We start from the raw sequence: 20623 nt of genomic DNA on the forward strand, positions 1-20623 counted from the left end.
TGCTCTAGAAGAAAGTAAGTCAAACAGGTTTGGAACTGCGTGAGGGTAAGTAAAATATAACATAATTTAAATGTTTGGGATTTTTCATTATCACTTTAAATAAAATTATTAAAAATTATTTAAATCATACTGAAATAAAATACAAAAAATTTGATTGAAAAATAAATGTATTAGAAATGCTGACTTGGCAACTTAGCCTGGCAAGCCAGACCAATCAAGATGTTAGGTCTGGGAACTCACAGTTGGCCTACCTCAATCTGAGGGGCGGGATAAACGGTTGTCCTTCAAATTCCCTCTGCACGCAATAGGACAGAGCTACAACCAACCAGAGCAACGGACGGCTGTGGCAGAGTGAGTCCCATGCGTTTTCCCACCAGCGGATAGTTGATAGGCCTATATTAAACTTTTGCCGTATCCGGTCATCAAAACTCCGAATACATCTTCCTTTTTTTAAGAATGACTTAAGTGACGTTCTCTTAACTCCAAGTCATCCAGATTCGCGGCCAAAGCCGATTCGAAAGACAGCTGTTCGACAGCAGCATCTTCTTTGTTTTCAAGTAGCAGATCACCTATGGAAATCACGTGGAACCGTCACAACTCTGCCGTCATTATGTTAAGCCCGCCCACCAACTCTATACACGATGTGATTGGCCTGACCAGAGTTTGGTTTTTCCAGCTCGAATGCCAACGGAGAGTTACTAGACCACACTTTTCTGCAAAATATGTTTTGCTGCCGCTAGGGTGCGTCTAGATTTCTAGGCTATTGGCAACTAGCTGAAATAAGTTAAAATATCTAAAATATCAATACAAATAAAGGAATTACAAATAAATTAAAAAAACTAATAAAAATTACAAAACCGCATAAAAAATACTTTAAAACTTAAAATATAAGAACTATAAACTAATTCAAAATATTAATAAATACTATATAAATAATACTAAAATAGCACTGATGTTCCATACCAATATCACTTTTTCTTCTATGTAACACAAAAGGAGATATTTTTCAGAATGTTCATGCCGTTCTTTTGCACAAATTAACGCAGATGTACGAAAAAAAAGTTGCTAATGTGATTCGTTGGAGGTATTCCAAGTCTTAAGTAATATAGGCCTAATAGTAGGCCTATATTACTAATATAGGCCTATCTTAATTTTTTGTTCCACACGAGAAAGTCAGTCATATAGGTTTGGAACAACTTGAGGATGAGTAAATCAGGACAGAACTTTAATGTTTTTTTTTTACCTATTCCTTTAAATTTGTAACTGTCACTAGACGTTTGGAAACCTTGTCTTCTCGCAGACCTCTCTGGGCCAGCTTTTCTTGGCAGTGGTGGCAGGATTCAAGCTCTCTCTCTCTCCATTTTCAGTCTACTGCTCTTTTGTTGACCTCACTACTTTTGATAAGCTATTGCTCGGCAACTTTGCTGTCACTATTACTGTTTTCTTTTACTAACTCCTATTTTGTTTTTTGTTTTTTTACAATTCTGCCAGTGTTTAATATCAGTCACACAGACAATTAAAAGAATTTGTGCATCATTTGTAAATGCTTCGTCACTTCCTCCTCCTTTGTCCTTTTATTACATAACTCCACTGCTGTACTGAAGTTATGAGCTGCTTCCACACATCAGTATATTCATAAACTACTAAGGACAGAGATCTTAATCTGCCTATTTTTGAAGTTATTGAATTCTTTTCACGATTGAATGATTTATCACATTGAAATGACGATCAGACTATGCTGATGTAATCACTGTTTTTCAGTTACTGCAGCATTCTGTCAATCACTGTCAATCACTGAAGGGTGTGGATGATGTCATGATCAATGAATGCCGATTCCAATAAGATCCAAGAGAAGAGTCGCTTACATGTCGTTAGACTTTGCTATCTTCTAGAAACGTCCTACTTAACTAAACATGGATATAATACAAATACAAGACAGAACTACTTTTACCCTTATGACTTTTCAGATGGTTTCTTAGTCAGACATTTAAGTAGTTTGACTAGTGATTGATGACGGTGAATATATGAAATGACATGTTGTCCCCTTGATCTCCTGCATGTATTTGAGTTTACCTGAATGTCTTGGTGTTTACTTTCTTGAGTATTTGGACTATGGATTGTATTCCTTGTGTAACCGGGGGTGAGTGACATACCCTCAGTTCACTTCTGACTGTTGGTCAGGGCTGGTGTAACCAGATATTTCTCTGTCCAACATTAAGTCACTTCTTATTTGCCTTGTGCATGATCTTTATAACCTTGGGATGATAGATGGTGTTTTCTCAGTCAGAATTGTCGCTGTTTACCGCTTCATCTGCTCTGCTGGGAAATCATTAATGTTTTAACATAAATTACAGCTGCTTTTTTCCAAATTGCGCTATGGTTAGTGTCTTCATGTGGTAATCTCATTGTGGGTTTTTTTCTCTTACAGATTGAGAAGATCATGACTTTGATTGGTGCCGGCTTTGACATCTCCAAAGACCAGGATTGCTCCGCCACAGGTATGTGATGGCGTTACCCTTTTAACTGTGTCTAAACACTGCTGTCCCGTTTCATTATTCAGTTTAAAGACGCAAAGAGTTTCTGACATAATGCACAATGCAGTATATTTTTAATTTATTGTATTTAACTAAGAGGAGTGATATTTTTTTGTTTTTTCAATCACTGCTAGCCTAAGCTAGCAGTAGCCTAAGCTAGCTGGCGGTTTGGTCTCCTGATGTTAACTGAGCATCAAGTGTCTTTGGGGATTGTATGTTTGAATGAGGATCTGCCTTCGGATCACCTCCCCTATGAAATGAGACCTGACTGAGCAGACCAGCAATGAAACACAATAACCTCTTGATGGGCAAGAGGAGGACGAAGGCCAAGTCCAGAAGAGTTACATTAGTGAATAAAGGATATAGGGTTGGCTGGCCCTTTAAATGGAGAATGAGAAATCCCAGTGTGCCGTCGAAGGACGAGAGGACACTTGAGAGTTAAATCAATGGATGCTGAGATGCTTGACGATTCAGCCTTGGTGTGATGCATGACCTTGTTCTGTATGGAGGCAGTTTATTGACCTTCCTCTGGAATTAACCAAACTACAGCAATTGAGACCAGAGAGACTGTTATGCTTGCTGTACCACTCGGTCCTGTAAGCACGGTTTGGCAACTCCTGCAAAAACGGATGTGGAAGATTCTGTTCTTAAGTTTAAGCCTTGAATATATCACCATCCTTACATCAGTTTATCTTAAAGCCTGTAGACACGGTTTCAAGTTGTCTCTACAAGGGGCCTTTGTATTCCAACTGGGTTCATTGGCCCATATAAGTGCTATATAACTAGCCATATAACTAGCTAGAGGACCAGTCCTTCCACTGTCCTTTTGTCACATGGCACTGGCACTGACCTTATTTCCTGTTTCCTGCGGGCACCCTACTTCGACATGATTCCTGGTTTTTAATTTTAGTGGTGCTCACTAAAGCCAGCATTTATTACTTTTGCGCATCCTTGACTATATGAATTTGAACAAACCCATAGCCAAAGTAAGACTTTAATACCTTCGATACCTCAAATCATGCAGCTTATTGAGTTGTGCCATTACCTTTTTAAGAAATCAGACTTCAGATTTTTTTACAATCAATAACATGGACAAATAAATCTAGGGACCTGAATATCATAGTGAGTGGGCTCTTTTGACTTTTGACTAGGCTAGAAAGCCACCACCTAGATACCTACCAGAACAATATTGGTTCACTTGTACCATTTTAGATGGTAACAATACGTTGTTGTTTTTTTAAACTAAAGTGAACTTCTTTGACTTGGCCCACCTTTCTTAATATCAAGCCTAATAAAGGCAAGTCACATCAAGAATATATTTCATTTACAAACTCCTGCAACAAATTTTTTTACAGATTTTTTTCATTTTGTTTCTGTCTATGTGGATAAAGGTGCTAAAATATTAACATGCATGAGTGTCAGGGGAATTAGAAGAAGAACTGCCCTGCAGCTTGGCAATAATCTCAGATCTACACCCTCCAGCCTAGAAGCTCTGCATATGCCTCTGTGTTTGTGCTTTGCTTTCTGTGTAAGCACTATTTATCATTAAACATTGTTTCTTTCTTTGTCTTTTGAATCAATGCCTCTAATATTGTTACCATAGTCGACAACACTGGCAAAAGAGGAATGATCTTGGTCAGGTCAATGGATGGGACAAAGGTTAGATAAGTCCTTAGACAATGGACAGCAGGCCCGCAGTTTCTTTGAGGGGAAGAGAGAGCGAGGCAGGAAGAGGGAGGAGGGAGGAGGCAGGGAGAGGGAGGGGAGAGCAGGAGTGAGGGAGAGGAAGGAGGAGACGGAGCAGGAGTGTTGCAGAGCAGAATTGACAGTGTCCGGTTGAACAAGGAGACCGCACCTTCTGTGCCGAAGGGATTACTGCTGCATTTCTTACAACATCCAAACTCGTCTGCACCGCTCGCCCTGCAAAGAGTGTCAAGTTTGAACGTCATTTTGTGGACCAGGGTTGACAAACATCCCACTGACCTTGCATTTCTAATTGAGCAGCTGCCGTGATGTCTCAAGGAACTAGAGGGATATCTAGACGTCTGCAACATACTCGGAGGATTGACTGATGATGTGGGAAGTGCACCCACTTTCTCTGTTTGGACTTCTATGATTCTGGGAAGACTTTGTTGTGTTGGAAAAGCGAGTCTTGTACTTTTGCGGTTGGGAGACTCTGATTAAGTTGAATAACTCAGGCAGATACTAGTTCTCATTGGATCATTGGTTTTCTAATTCCTCTTTGTTTAGACCGACTTCTTCAAGTCTAGGTTTATTAGTGAGGCATGTGTTTGGTGCCCTCTTTTCCGTCAGCTGTTTCTGCAACTACATTTAATCATAGGCAGGCATATTTGTTGTACAATAAAGATGATATCAAGAGTTTTATCAGAGCAAAGAGTTGTGATAGTTTTTTTTCTCTTTGCCTACCAAACACCAGTGTTTGATCTCATGTATCTTTGATCCTGAAAACCACAGAGTGACTTTGTACAATGCAAGTCATGCAGTCCTGTCTGACTTTTAAGTACTACTATCATAGAGATTGGATTAGAAGTTAATTTGCATGAGGATGAAGAGTGCAGTATGCACAATTTAAGAGTTTCCAGGCTCATGGCAATTTTTAGTCACTATTAGGAGATCAGGAGATTGTCACGTTTTGAGAGTTATTAGTAAGAGTCAATCTGCATGGGATTGGAAGACATTGCTTGGACATAATTAGAGTTGCACGGACAACACGTCTGCTTGTGTTAGTTAAAGGTGGGAAGTTTATTTGTGCACCTACCTCCACGTGGTCACCCCAGGAGGGAAATTACAACTTACAGTTGTGAGATGTTTTTCCTGATACCCTGCTGTGCTCTTCCTCATTGAACAGCTCAGTCAATTAGGATGTGCAAAGATGGATCAGCAAGCTCGCATTTTCAGGAACTAGCTTTGTCGGGATTTTAAAAAAATTGATTTTATTACAATGTTGTTTCTAGGGATGCACATAGTGTTCTCTCACTGTTTGGATTGTGAAATCAAACCTTTAATTCATAGGGTAATTTTGGACTCAAATGGAAAATTCGATAATTGCTGGTCTTGGCCCCCAGTTGTTTTCTGTGTGCATATTTCATAGCAACTTGTTACAACTTCTTAAATATAAATTGGAAGGTAATGTGGAGTCTAAATCTGTGATCAACCTCAGCGTTGGGCCCATCTTCATCCCAAATTCAGAACACAAACTTCATTCCTAGCAAGCGTGGTTCGTCCCTGCTGTGGGAGCGACCACACCTCTCGGCCGGGATCCTGTCGCCTCTGCCTTCTTGGTGTTTGTGCTCTCGGCACTGCTGGCCGAGGATGATGTGGCAGTGCCACGTCTCTTCCTCAGAGTGTCGATGCTATCGTCTCAATGGTTTCTCGCTGCTCAAGCGCCTTCCTCTGTCCGCAGGTGGGTCCGGGAGGCTACTTGATCAACCGGTCGGTGATTGGTTGGAGCATATAGGCCTTCCACAGTATGAGAGCAAGCTTCTGCTCAACGGCTTCGATGACCTGCGGTTCATGGTGAGTAACACTTGCCTTGTTTGTATTTTTTAAAAGCATCTCACTTTTATTGCTACTGTGCCTTTAAGACTTTTGTATGTGAATGTACTCTGTTATGATTCTCTAAACTGTTTACATGTGAAAACAACTTAAAATTTTACTTCGCCATTCGGATTTGCAATTGGTGCCTTTCTATGGCTTGTCTTTTTTACTGATCAGATTGCCATTAAGAAAATCTTCACATCTTTACAAAATGCTTGTCATCAAAGAGCTCATATTTTTGTATGGCAGTTTTGATAGTCTGTAGGTTATGGATCTAGGCTAATAACTCTGATGTTGCAGAGTAATCACACACTCAGAAAAAGAGAGGGTTTTCTTGTACCCTGAATAAATAAGTGTTTAGAAGTACGCAGCCTTAGCAGAGTGGACCTGCACCCAAGTGACTTCTGTAACAGCAGCGGGACAGTCGGCATTCGTTTTAAACTGGGAGGTCAAATGAACGGTGAGGGTTCTTTGGTTTAACATGATTTGCTATAGCAAAAATAGGCACTTATTCAAGGCGGATGCCCCGGTCTTTATCCAGGGCCTGAATGATCAATCATTAACAACCTAATTAGGACATTGTTTGCGAGATTGGACGCCAAGTGGAATTTCTATGTAGGCAGAGCTCAGTTACGTCCAATAACTGCAGACTGTAGACAATAAAGCTTTATAAAACACTAGCCTCTGGAAAATAGGTTTTGACAAGCCCAATTAATGAAGAGTACTTTTTAGTGGTGTTTGCTAAGGCTTAAATTATCATCACCAAGAATTATACCTCAAATCATGCATTTGTTTTAAACTGAGGTGAGCTATTCTACATCTGGATGCACAGACACTGCACGTTTTTTAATAGTCCTTTACGATTGTTGCTGGTCATGTTTACCGAATGAACATGATCCCTGCTGTAATCCATGTCACTCTGTCGGAGCTCAGTTTTCTTTAATGTCAGACTTAACGACAGTCAAGATTCGTTAAAAATGGACTTAAGACCCATCTGGCGTTTTACATCATCAAGCTGTGACATCACCATCATCCATGGTTTGATGACTGTGAACTGCATTAAGTGCGGGATTGAAAAGGTGGTTACCAAACGAAAACAATCTATAGCGTTAATTTTGATCATGTCTTGTCTTGAAATTTAACACTTATTAGCTTATTAGCAAAAAATACATATATATATATATATATATATATATATATATATATATATATATATATATATATATATATATATATATATATATATATATATATATATATATATATATGTATGTATTAGGGGTGTAATGGTTCACAAAATTCCCGGTTCGGTTCGATACGATACAGTGGTGTCACGGTTCGGTATGTTTTCGATACAGCAAAAAGAAAGAAATGAAAGAGAAATAATTGTTTTTAAATAAGTGTGAGTTTTCCTACATCTTAAAACTTTTAGTTTTATAAATGGGGGTAATCTTTGAAGGATGAAGAAATAATGTTTTGGTCATTACATTAAAAATAACTTTTTTAAATATGATAATATTTGAGTTTTGAAGTGCTGGAAAAAGATGTGTATGTACTTGAAAGCATTTTACTATTTCTGTCAAACTTCCATGGTTACAAGTTAGTGTTACTACATTAAATCCATGGTGAATGTTGCTGATCTGTGGACTTAAAACCTATAACTAGTTAATTCATGGAACAAAGTTTCTCCTGGTTTCCACGTCAGCGCTGTTCGATCCGTTAATAACGGATAAATTGTAATGCCTCTTACTAGATCTCGCAGCGATGTTATTACTTCAGTGGCGAATTCAAATGCTTTGTTTACTGGATCTCTCAGCGCTGTAGTGACCGTGTCGCTTGATCAAGATCGGCTCGTCCTGCACTGACATTGAGGGTCCAAACTGATAAACGGTCCGGGAAGCACAAAATAATGAGTAGCGCAGTTTTGTTCCGCTTTCATTACGCTTGCCATTTGATGTTGCGCAACGTTGTGGTGATCGCGCCAGTGCGGATTTTGGTTGGCAGGAAAAATAGTCCAATGAATCGTTTGGTTTGTAATGCGTACCGAACCGAAAGCCTCATACCGAACGGTTCAATACGAATACATGTATCGTTACACCCCTAGTATGTATGTATGTATGTATGTATGCATGTATAGGGACACGGCCCACAAACATGTTCTTCTCCAGATTGAGAAGCCCATAAGATGCTGTATGAAAGAACCCGGACTCCTTATAAGGGGCTGTGTTGTTTTTACCATGTGAGGTAATGAGGATTGATGGTGATGCGGTTGAAAGCCTCAGCTGGCCGAGGGAGGCGATGTGCGTGTTGTAAATCAAAGATACAGACGGCCCCTGGTCGCCCTCTGCTCTACTCTGAGAGCCACCTCATTGCAGAAGTAATGAAGGTTTTATGGCCAAGCTGGTCAGGTGTGTGTGTGTGTGTGTGTCTCTTGATGCACTGGGCCATCTCTGCAGCTCCTTCATAACATCATGTTAGGTGTTGCGTAGATGGAAAGATTGGAGTAAGAGGTTAAATTCCATTAATAGTCTCAGTTAGCCATTAATGACACTGATGTCCAAACGAGGGCACAGTTATACATTAAAACCAGTCCCAAAAAATTCACCATTTATCATTTTCAATTAAACAGTTGGTATCATTTCTGTCATATACTGTTCAATATACTGTAACATTCAGAAGTTTGTTTTGCACAATTAAAAAAAAAACAATACTTTTTAGCAATGGCATATTAAATTCAGTCAATGTTACAAAAGTCAAAAACATGCTGTTTTTTTTTTTACTTTCACCAAAGAACCCACTGTTTCCACAGAAATATTAGCAGTACACCTATTTCAACATTGACAATAATCAGAAATGTTTCTTGAGCATAAAATCATCATAGAAGAATGATTTCTACCATCACAGGATTAAATTACATTTTAAAATATATTCTAATAGGTAACAAATATTTTAAAGATTTTTTAATATTTCACTATATTACTGTTTTGATCAAGTAAATGCAGCAGTGGTAAGCAAGAGACTAAAAAAAATCCCCAAACGTTTGAACGGTAGCATATATGCAGTTTCAGCTCTTTTGAGTCAGTCATCCAGCTCATAATGCTGTGCTCAAAGTCAGTGGCGTGGCATGATGCGGGCACATAATCACATAATGCGTTCTTTGGATGTGAGTGTTCAGCACAGCTGAAGTCCCCAATAACACAGATACAGGAGGCCAGTCTCTCTGCTGTGTTCAGATTGCCTTGCCTGAATGCATTTGTGGACTTGTGCTGATTTATTTATGCAGGATTAATACATCTTAGCTGTACTCTCTTACATACTTAACTGAATGTCATAGTGGAGACGAGTAAGAAATGAATTCAGCTTGGATTTGTTTATATGCTGGTCTGTACCTCATCATACTGTCGCCTAGACACTTTGAGCTTCTTAAGAAAAAACGCTCAATTTCATCTCCATACATTGAAACTGCAGAAAGGACATTTTTAACACTGAGCTGATTGGAAAGAGGAATGACTATTTTAACAGCTTTAGCAACAGGGTTTAGCATCCTGAGCTGTCGATGTGTTTATTATCTGCAGAATGCTTTGAACATCACTGTAAAGCTCCTTCTCGTCTTTCTTTTTTTTTTCACTTCCTCCCCAGTGCTTTTTTGGAGACGAAGACTTCATCTTCATCTGCTCACACTCTGTTTTTCATGGCAGAGTGTTGGATTGACGATCCGTTCTCTCTAAGATAATACTGGTGCAGAAAGCTTGGGCTTTTTTTTACATGGATAAACACTTTTTTATATATATAGCATTTCCTTTCCTCTCTCTTCTCTTTCATCTTAGTTTACCAGAGTTCTCCTCACTATATTTAAAAGAGAACAGGGGCTCCAGACAGTAACTAAAATGATTTGATATGCAAAAGAAATAATTTATAATTGAGGGTACATTTACTCGACAACGATATGCGGAGAAGTTTTTCCTTTGAGTTTTCGGCGTACAGACGACACCATTGTCAAAACGATCCCCAATTCGCACCGATCCGCGAGAACGACTAAAAACGCTGTATTCTGCTGCCAGGCTATTAGATGGCGATGAAACACTATAGACTGAACACGTAATACACATGTGCATGACCTCATCGTCACCAGAGATTGGCATTTTTGTTGTTTACACAGAGACCTTTTTTACAAAATTGCACTTTGAAACCCGTTTTCAAAACTTTGCGTTTTCATGCACCCAAAACGCCATTTTCGTCTAAATGAACCACCAAAACGTATAAAAAGTTTTAGGTTTTAGGGAAACGGTGTCGTGTAAACAGCCCCTTAGTCACCATTGACAACAGCCTGGAGAATTGTATGTTCATCAATATATGGTTTTATCAGATAATTGGATGTTTATGATAGTTAATTACTTACAGCATGTCTACACCGGACGCCACCGCTGTAACTAGAAGCTGTCTACACTGGATGCTGTTTTTACTGTATTTTTGATCAAGTAAATGAGCAGAATACACTTTATAAAAACCATAAAAGAAATCTTACCAAACCCAAACTTTTGAAAGGTAGATTAAGAGCCATATAGCCACTATAGTTAAAATACTTTGAAATTTCCCTAATGACCAGATGCAAGGAATTTTTACTCTGCGTTTTGCATATGCTGTGAACACGCATTGGAAGATGGGATGGAATTTGTAAAAGTATTCACATCTCTTCTTTAACTAGTGTGGTTGCATGCATATTAAAGAACTACTGAAAGTCAGAGTTTGAGTAACACACATGCGATACTAGATAAAGGCCAAAACATTGCTCTTCCTTTCCCAACTAATTCCAAATGCATTGGAGATTGAGTGCAGGAGTACGACTCAAAGGTCTCGCTTTCATTCGGATACCTGGAGTGAGTTCGTCTTACATCTATCCAGAAGTGCATTACCACCCGCATCCATCTCCATTCCTCCTTCCCATCCCATCCTCATCTCTGCACTCCACTTCTCCATAATTCACCCCAAAGAAGCCCATCGCCTTTGATCTCGCCGGAGATATTTGATCAATAATTAAAATGAGCTTGTCTGCCGTGTATTTAGGTCTGGCATTAAGAAACTGTCTCCGATTTGACTTTAATATGTTGCTATTTTTACTCGTGCTTGAGTATTAAAAGGCATGCAAAATTGAATGAAAATCTAAGGACACACAGTGGATTTGGTGATGTGCATTATGGGACATGTAATTTTGCGATGTCAGAAGTGAGGGGTAGAATCACATGATATCCAGTTAAGCAGGATAATTAAGTGCGTTCATTACATCCGTTAGTTTCCTGCGAGCGATCTAAAGCGCTGTTTGTGTCATACCTGTGAGAACGGTGGGATTTGTTCAGTGTTATTGGAAAGAAGTTTAAATTAATTAGATGCGTCTGCTGAATATTTAACAGCCTTTTGAGAATTAACAGTTTGAACTACATCAGTATTTTCACATACAAAAAGGTTAGTCAATCAAAGACATCTTACATTGGTTTATAATAGCAAACATAGACAGTTTAGTTTTAAGAGCTAGAGAAAGTGGGGAAATAGACACACACAAAAAAACGTAATTAAAAAAAAAAAAAAAAAATGCTGCAAAAGCCTGAAATGTAGTCGTTTAGGGCTGGAGGATGTTGGCATTCTTCTTGCCACTGACCCCATGTGCAACCAGCTTACAAACTCAAGTCACAGAGAGAGCTGAGAAGTGGAATCAGCTTCACGTGTGGGTCAGTGAATGGCACTTCAGAATGACCAGCCACAGGAAAGAGCTGGTGTCACGATCAGATATCAGATATCAACACCAGTTGTGTGTGTGTGTGTGTGTGTGTGTGTGTGTGTGTGTGTGTGTGTGTGTGTGTGTGTGTGTGTGTATATACATACATATATACATATATACATACACGCATACATACAGTGTCTCACAAAAGTAAGTACACCCCTCACATTTCAGCAAACATTTTAGCATAATTCTCGAGGGACAATACTATAGAAATGAAACTTGGATATATTTTAGAGTAGTCAATGTGCTGCTTGTATATCAGTATATATTTACTGTCCTCTGAAAATAACTCCACATACAGCCATTATTGTCAAAATAGCTGGCAACAAAAGTAAGTACACCATGCAAAGCCACATGTCCTATTTATCATGTTCATGTTTTTGTCTGCTTGACAGGACCAAACAAATGTGTGTATCTTGTATTAGAGCAGTTAAAATGTGTGCTTAGAGTACAATTCTCTCACACTCACCACTGGATGTTCAACATGGCACAGATCTCTCTAAGGATTTGAGAATTACAATTGTTGCTCTCCACAAAGATGGCCTTGGCTGTAAGAAGATTGGTAACACCCTGAAACTGAGTTACAGTGCAGGCCAGGGTCAGACAGAGGTTTTCCAAGACGGGTTTCACTCGTAACAGGCCTCGCACGGGTCAGTCACAGAAGTCGAGTCCTCGTGCTGTGTGTCCGGTGCAGACGCTGGCTTCAGAAAACAGACACATGATTGTGCCAGCATTGCTTTTAGAGGTTGCAGAAGCGGACGGTCAGCTTGTCAGTGCTCATCCACACACCACACACTGCAACAACTCGGTTTGCATGGACGTCGTCCCAGAAGGAAGCCTCTTCTGAAGTTGGCTCACAAGAAAGCCTGCAAACAGTTTGCTGAAGATAACCTCTCCAAGAGCATGAATTCCTGGAACCATGTCCTGTGGGCTGACGAGACTAAGATGAACTTGTTTGGCTCAGATGGTGTCCAGCATGTGTGGAGATGCACTGGTCAGGAGTATCAAGAACATTGTGTCTTGCCTACAGTCGAGCTTGGTGTTGGTACAGTAGCATCATGGTCTGGGTTGCATGAGAGCTGCTGGTACTGGGGAGCTGCGCTTCATTGAGGGAAACATGGAGTCCAACATGTACTGTGACTTCTGAAGCAGAACATGATGCGCTCCTTCAGAAACTGTGCCGAACGACATGACGACCCCAAACACACCGGCAAGATGAACACTGCCCTGTTGAGCACCTGTGGTGATCCTCAAGCTGAAGGTGGAGAAGCGCTGTGTGTCCGACATCCAGCAGCTCCGAGATGTCATTATGGAGGAGTGGAAGAGGATCCCAGTAATAACCTGTGCAGCTGCGGTGAACTCCATGTCCAGGAGGATTAATGCAGTGCTAGATAACAACGGTGCTCATAAAATAGTGACACTTTGGACACAGTTTCGACATGTTCACTTTAGGTGATGATACACAGGGTAACATTTTGAGCAATCTTGCCGAGCGATTGTTGCTTGGGCACTTTCCCATTGAAAATAGGCAATGCATTTCTATTTGGATAATTTAGATCGGTCGTGGGCCCTGTGTCTCATCTGGTTGTCCATTGACGGCAACATTGCCCAAAAAGTTTTATCTTCACCGTTAGGGTGTACTCACTTTTGTTGCCAGCTATTTTGACAATAATGGCTGTATGTGGAGTTATTTTCAGAGGACAGTAGATATATACAGCTATACAAGCAGCACATTGACTACTCTAAAATATATCCGAGTTTCATTTCAATCAATCAATCAATCAACTTTTATTTATATAGCACAATAAAAGCAACAGTAGTTGGCCATTGTGCTGTAAAACGGAATAAATATCTTAAAAACAAAAAAACCGACCGCAAAGCAAATGATAAAGGGAGTTTACATCAGAAACACCAATTTAACAATTCAACATTAAAATGAAGAACAATTGTAAGCCAGTGAAAACAGGTAGGTTTTTAACTTAGATTTAAAAAAACAGACTCTGTGGATATTAGTCTTAAAGATACAGGAAGACTATTCCACAGTTTTGGACCAACAACAGAAAATGCACGGTCACCTCTCGTCTTCAGTCTTGATCTTGGAACCATCAACAATCTTTGTTGAGATGACCTCAATTTCTATAGTATTGTCCCTTGAGAAGATATACTAAAATGTTTGCAGAAACGTGAGGGGTGTACTCACTTGTGAGATACTGTATATATGTATGTATAATATAATATGTTTAAAATAATGTGTAGTTTATCAGTGTTAACTGTGGTAGTCTATCGGTTTACATTTATCTATCATATACAATTTAATAGCACTTTATTTTTGTTTTTAATAATTGAATGTTTGCCTCACAACTTTTGTATCAGTACGACCATATTTAAAATGTGTAAGTCACCTTTGCTGGACGTGTATTCACCCCGTGTCACGGCTGTTCAGTTATGATTGACAGAAGTGCAGGTGCTCTGAACTAGCAAGCGTCTAATTGGTGCTTCTGTAAAAGGAATCTCTTGATGTCATATAGATATGATTGCTAGTGTGCAAAATGATTACAAATTCTTCTGTAGTCATAAAGCATCTGCATCGTTCCTCAAAGTTAATTCAAGTTCCTCTGCATTAGAGAGATTTCCTCTGAGGTTTTCCACGGCTCCAAAGCGCACCGATTTCTTTTGATTTCTCATGCATTGCAGCTGGAATTGAGCGGTTGTTTGGTGGACTTCCCTTATTAGTGGCTGATTTTCTCCTCTGCCATCATGAGGAATCTCTCCACAACTGGAATCAAAGTTTTATTCTCAGATGTCTTCGTGAAATTGGATAGTTCTAAAAAAGCATTACTTTGCAAAGTCTACAAAGTCTCTAGAGCTGTGAGTCATACAAGCTTGTATTAGTGCTGTTTGCCGAGGAGAATATCACTGTTATATACTTGGGGTTTGGGATTTAAATGCAAAGTATACAAAGGTTTGCCTCGTCCTTCATTGTTTGTGGTACAGACATGAACGATACCTGCAGTCATTTTGTTGTTTGTTTTTTTGTTTGTGTTTGTTTGGAGTTTTTGTTTTGTGGTTTGCTTTTTATTGTTTGTGGTTTTGGTTTGCGTTTTGCTTTTTGATGATGGTATTTTATTGAGTTTTTTGTGTTTGTTTGGTGTTTTTGATTTGTATTTTTGTGTTTTTGTTTTGTGGTTGGCTTTTTCTTGTTTTTGTTTTTGGTTTGGTTTGCGTTTTGTTTTTAGTGTTGTATTATCTTTTCGGTTTGGAGTTTTGATTTGTCTTTTTGTGTTTTATTTGGATGGGGTTTGTTTGGTTCTGTTTTGTTTGTTTGGAGTTTTTGTTTTTTGGTCTGCTTTTCATTGTTTGTGTTATTGGTTTTGATTTGCATTTTGCTTTTTGTTGTTAGTGTTTTGTTGTTTGTTGTGTATTTTTATTTTTTTGTGTTTTATTTGGGTGGGGTTGTTTGGTTCTGTTTTGTTTGTTTGGAGTTTTGTTTGGAGTTTGCTTTTAGTTGCTAGTGTTATTGATTTTGTAATGTTTTTTTTTTTTTTTTTGGTGGTGTTTGTTATGGCTATTGTTTGATTTTTATTTTATTTTAGAAGGATAATGTTCTTGTTGAAGTGGGGATTGTGACTGAAGGATTGTGTTGCAGTGTGAATCTTTTGTAAGAATGGACTCTCTCAATCGTCACATGGGGTTGAAATTATGAAAAAAGTTTCAGAAAAGTGACATTAGTTAGCGAGAGAAAACCTGTAGCGTTTGTTTGCTGATGCTATTTAGTTTGATAGTTGATAGTTTCCAAATACTTTTTGGAGCCGCTGAATGTACATCCTCCATTAGTTTCGTATTCAGTTGTCGCATAATCGCATTTGTAGAAAAAAAAATTACCACATCTCTATGTTGACTGAAGGCTGATAATTAGAGAAGAAGAGTTAAGTGGATTAGAGAGAGAGAGATGAAAAGAGGACGGAGACATGATTGATCCACCTTAACCTTTCTGCATTCAGCTGCCGTTTCTTCACTCTAAATGATTTGGGCAGTTTTACTCGAACCTATTCCCCATCTGCCTCCCTCACTCACTTCATCATAGAGCGAGCAGATGAGACTTAAAGTGGTTCATATCGCTCAGGCTGTTTGAGTGGAGTGAACGATGACAGACAGTGATGTGATTTGTCATGTTCATCAGAGCATTAGATGTCTCATATTTGACTCAGATCTGCACCTTCATTGCACAGGACGTCTGTGATGATTACACACTGCACCATTTTCCTTCTCCAGACACAATTGTAGGAATTTGCAACAAGTTTCCATTTCGTCAGTCCACAGAAGTGTAGTGTGAAGGGACAGAATCACAGCCGATCTGAACATTTTGTTTAGCTTTTTTATTGTTTTTTTGATTTTGTTTTGTTCTGAGTTTTTTGTGGCTTGCTTGTATGTGTTTTATTGGTTTTGTTTTGTGTTGGTTCGGATGTTTTTTCTTTTTGGTTTCATTTTGGTTTTTTAAAAATGGTTTTATTGATTTTGTTTTGAGTTTTTTGTGGCTTGTTTGTTTGTTTTATTGGTTTTGTTTCGAGTATATTTCGAGTTTTTGTTTTGTTAGTGGTTTACTCTGTTTTAATGGGTTTTTGTGTGTGTTTTGGGGTTTGGTTTCTGGTTTGTTTTTGGTTGTTTTCAATGGTTTAATTTTGTGTTTTGCCTGTTGTTAGCATTTTATTGGTTTTGTTTTGTTTGTTTGGAGTTGTTTGTGGCTTGCTTGTTTGTGTTTTATTGGTTTTATTTTGTTTGATTTGTGCTTTTATGGGGTTTTTTTTGTTGCCTTTTTAGTATTTTATTGTTTTTGTTTTGAAATGTTTGTGCTTGTTTGGAGGTTTTATTTTTGATTGTTTGTATTATTGGTTTTGTTTTATTATTGTTTGGAGTTTTCATGTTTGATCATGTTATTGTTTGACTGAAGTATTGTGTTGTAGTGTTTATATTTGCTAGCATGGACCCTCGGCACATAACGACAGCCGGTGCTTCACAGCATACACTGAAGCACTGCGTGTTGGACACTACATTTGCCAGTTCACTGTAAATCACAGTTCACTTTATTGTAGATCTCAAAACACTACCACTCCACTTGCCATAAATTCGTATCATCATCTGTTTGTCATGTTTATCATATTTTGGACACAATTTCAAGGTTATTTAATACAGTGACCCTTCAGGTGCAGGAAGGGTTATACAGCGTTTCCTCTTTAAATGCATTAATTGTGTATTAAGGGACCGCAAGCTCTCTCTCTCTCTCTCTCTCTCTCTCTCTCTCTCTCTCTCTCTCTCTCTCTCTCTCTCTCTCTCTCTCTCTCTCTCTCTCTCTATCTATCTATCTATCTATCTATCTATCTATCTCTCTATCTCTCTATCTCTCTATCTCTCTATCTCTCTATCTCTCTCTCTCTCTCTCTCTCTCTCTCTCTCTCTCTCTCTCTCTCTCTCTATCTATCTATATATCTATATCTCTCTCTCTCTCTCTCTGGTTGTAAGATCAGCACCTCAGATTACTCTCTGCGCCGTCTTGCATCGATCGCTCAGATGCTGCTGTGTTAGATGTAGTGTGTTTAGAGTATATGGCACTGATCAATAAAGAAACATGAAACATGCACTCTCATACAAACACTGTGAGATGTGCGCCGTCTCTCTCCAACCTGATAATATACTGTGTCCTTAATCCATAAAGTGGAGATGCCGTATCATTGGTGCTGAAAGTAAAGGTGGTTTAGTGATTAAAATGTAAGCTGCCGTTCTCAATGGTGCTCTGCAGTGCATTGAATTAAACCTTGTGTTTCTTAAAACTAAACAAGATCAACTTACGTGAGAAGCAAAATCTATATATTTTTTTTTTCCATGGTTTATACTTTAACCTCACTAGCTAAACCTCATTAAATGTTGTTAGGTTCATGCAATATATTAATGCAATACATGTATCTTATTTTAAGGTTGTTTACTTTTTTTTATCACATTTTGTGAACATTAAAAAACACCAGGAAAGGAAGCTATCTTTTGCAGTATGTCTAATGGTTGTGTTTGTGTAGGGAAATGATGTAATGGAAGAGAATGATCTGAGAGAAATCGGCATCACGGATCCGGGACATCGCAGGAAGATCGTCAGCGCTGCACGTTCTTTACCAAAGGTCTGTCTCAGTCTAAAATCATTATGACTTTATCAGTATCATCTTGCGAGATGTCCATCACTTTGATAACTCTGTTGTGAGTCAGCTGTTGGTTTATGTGTTCTGGTTTTGTGCAGGTGAAGGCGCTGGGCTGTGACGGCAGCACGTCCCTCTCGTCGTGGCTGGACGTCCTGGGTCTTCAGGAGTACCAGCACAACTTTGTGTCCAGCGGCTATCGCACGATAGAGTGTGTGAAGAACCTGTGGGAGCTGGAGATCGTTAATGTGAGGGCAACGTCATACATTCAGACATTTACAGTAATCAGTAAAGACTGCTTTTATTTTTTATTTTTTTATATAAAGTATCAGTAACACTTTACTGTAGGGTTCTGTTTACTTAACGTACTCCTCTATATTAGTTAACATGAAGTAACAATTGACATAATCTTTTGTGTTCAGCAGAAGAAAGAAATTCATACAGGTTTGAAACATCTTGAGTGAGAGTAAATGATGACAGAATTTTCATTTTGAAGTGAACTAATCCTTTAATGTTAATTTTAATATTTACTAATACATTATTAAAATCAAAAGTTTTGTCTTTTAATACCATTTCATGAACCTGAACTAACATCAACAAACAATGAACAGTTGTTTTTTTATTAACTATCATTAACAATGAGCAATAAATGTGTTACACTTTGTTAATGTATTAACTAATTGTAACTTGATTTATTTTTAAGTGTTACAAAAGTATTATTATTTACATGTTGGCTTTACTTTTATTTATAAAAGTAATTGAATTACTTATTTCCGAATTAAGGCCCGTTCACACCAAGGACAACTATAGGATATAGGATAACGATAAAGATATAGTTCTAAAAATCATTCTCAATATTAAAGGTACAATATGTAAGATTTTTGTAATAAAATATCCAAAAATCACTTGCACAGTGTGATATACCTGTATTTCCTGCAGTTGTGTACTTGCAATATCCCAAAATTTCCCAAAGATTTTTAATTTCAGAGAAATTCCAATTTTTAATAATGGCTCGTCCAAGTTCACTTGTCGCCTGTCGATGACGTAATATCCGCGTTATCCCTGGTTTCCGCTCGTACTGCCATAATAACCATGGCGACAGACGTGGACAACTGCGTAATGTCTAGCGGCATGCTCATGCTGTTGTTGTTTCGTGTAAACATTATGGACCATGACAAGCAGACTTTGGGACAAAAGGAAAGAACTAAAACGAGGATCAATATCGGCGTGGCGTTTTCAAGATGCCGAGAGCTCCACGTCCGCGACAAACTACGACTTGACAGAGACACCGCTCTAGCACGCACTTTATTAGACAGGTGAGGAAGTGTACATAAAAATAATCAATGTTTATAGCTCAACATGATGAAATGATCAGTATGTTATTCTAATGTTGATCTAGCTTACTGCTAGTCTCGTAAAGCCAACAAACTAACACATCGAATTATAACTTTCAACACACTCAAATGCAGTTTGATAGTGTAACGTTAGACCAAGTGAAACAGCGCTGCGTTACCTCACTAAGTTTAATTCGTCTAATAAACTGACTTGTGTGAGTAATTCAGCACTTGCGGGTAGTTTGGTAGAATTAAATGTCCTTATTCCTTTATATCCGCGGGACTCGCGTGTGATATCTGTCTCTTATTAGCAGTCGCGCCCTGCTTCATACCAGTCATGTTAAAAAACATCAATGTATTCACTCATCCATAAACATTATAAGATCCATCGGCATGACAACAAGTTCCATGATTTCGCTCATCACTGCTTCATCAACGTACGCCTTTGTTATTGTAAGAGGTTAGCGACCCCTAGCGGCGAAAAAAAAAACGATATTGTAGCTATAAAGAATAGCAGAGTTCACAGCACAACTATAACCATAGTGGCACAGAAGAACAATATCATTGCATTAACTTTCAAAACAAATTTTTCCAGCTGATGAACGATAAAAACATGGACAGCCAATCAGAATCCATCCTGCTTTAGCTCGAGCATTTAAAGCGGCAGATGACAAAACTGCAGCATGCGCTTATAATAAACAGAATAATAATGTCTGCTAGTGTGGACGCTTTTTATCGTTTTCTTTAAAGTTATCGTTCTTGGTGTGAATGGGCCTATTTAGGGTATTTACGTTGCTTTCTGGAGTTTAGTTTTTGTGTGTGATTTGTGTACGTGTAGGTGCTGAAGATCACGTTGTTGGGCCACAGGAAAAGGATCATCGCATCGTTAGCGGAACGGCCCTATGAGGAGCCGCCGGTTAAACCACCTCGCCTCTCTCAGATCAGAGTAAGTGCAGAACAACATGGACCCGTTACAGGACAGACCTCAGACTTCAGTTCTCTGATTGCATTGCGGGGTTTTTTTGTCATTACATTGATTAATTTAAGTCCATTTTACTTGTATGTAATTTAAGTCCATTTTACTTATATGTAATTCATGCAATTTGAGTTGACTGTAATGAAAAATGCTATAACAAACAGATCTAACTTAGATTTATAAATGTATTAATTTAAATGTTGAACATTTAATCTTTTTGTTTGCGTATTTGTTGCAGTGTTATTTTCATATTTTTACAGTAGTTT

The 20623-nt window shown here is 38.5% G+C and overlaps 1 protein-coding gene across 1 annotated transcript in view; it reads left to right on the forward strand.

The window, feature by feature from the left end:
• Positions 1–20327, forward strand: part of LOC143701967 (ankyrin repeat and SAM domain-containing protein 1A-like) — a gene marked incomplete at its 3' end in the record, with an annotated part of 44450 nt that extends 24123 nt beyond the window's left edge. Inside the window, exons 7-11 of the mRNA XM_077195632.1 lie at positions 2429–2498; positions 5959–6071; positions 17934–18032; positions 18149–18295; positions 20220–20327. Coding sequence (XP_077051747.1) covers positions 2429–2498; positions 5959–6071; positions 17934–18032; positions 18149–18295; positions 20220–20327 — 537 coding nt within the window. The remainder of the gene's footprint in view (positions 1–2428; positions 2499–5958; positions 6072–17933; positions 18033–18148; positions 18296–20219) is intronic.
• Between the last annotated feature and the right edge of the window lie 296 nt (positions 20328–20623).

This window comes from Siphateles boraxobius, unplaced genomic scaffold (assembly GCF_051911475.1).
Source record: "Siphateles boraxobius isolate OS27281-9 unplaced genomic scaffold, OSU_SipBor_1 332, whole genome shotgun sequence".
In the NCBI taxonomy this organism is placed as follows: domain Eukaryota; kingdom Metazoa; phylum Chordata; class Actinopteri; order Cypriniformes; family Leuciscidae; genus Siphateles; species Siphateles boraxobius.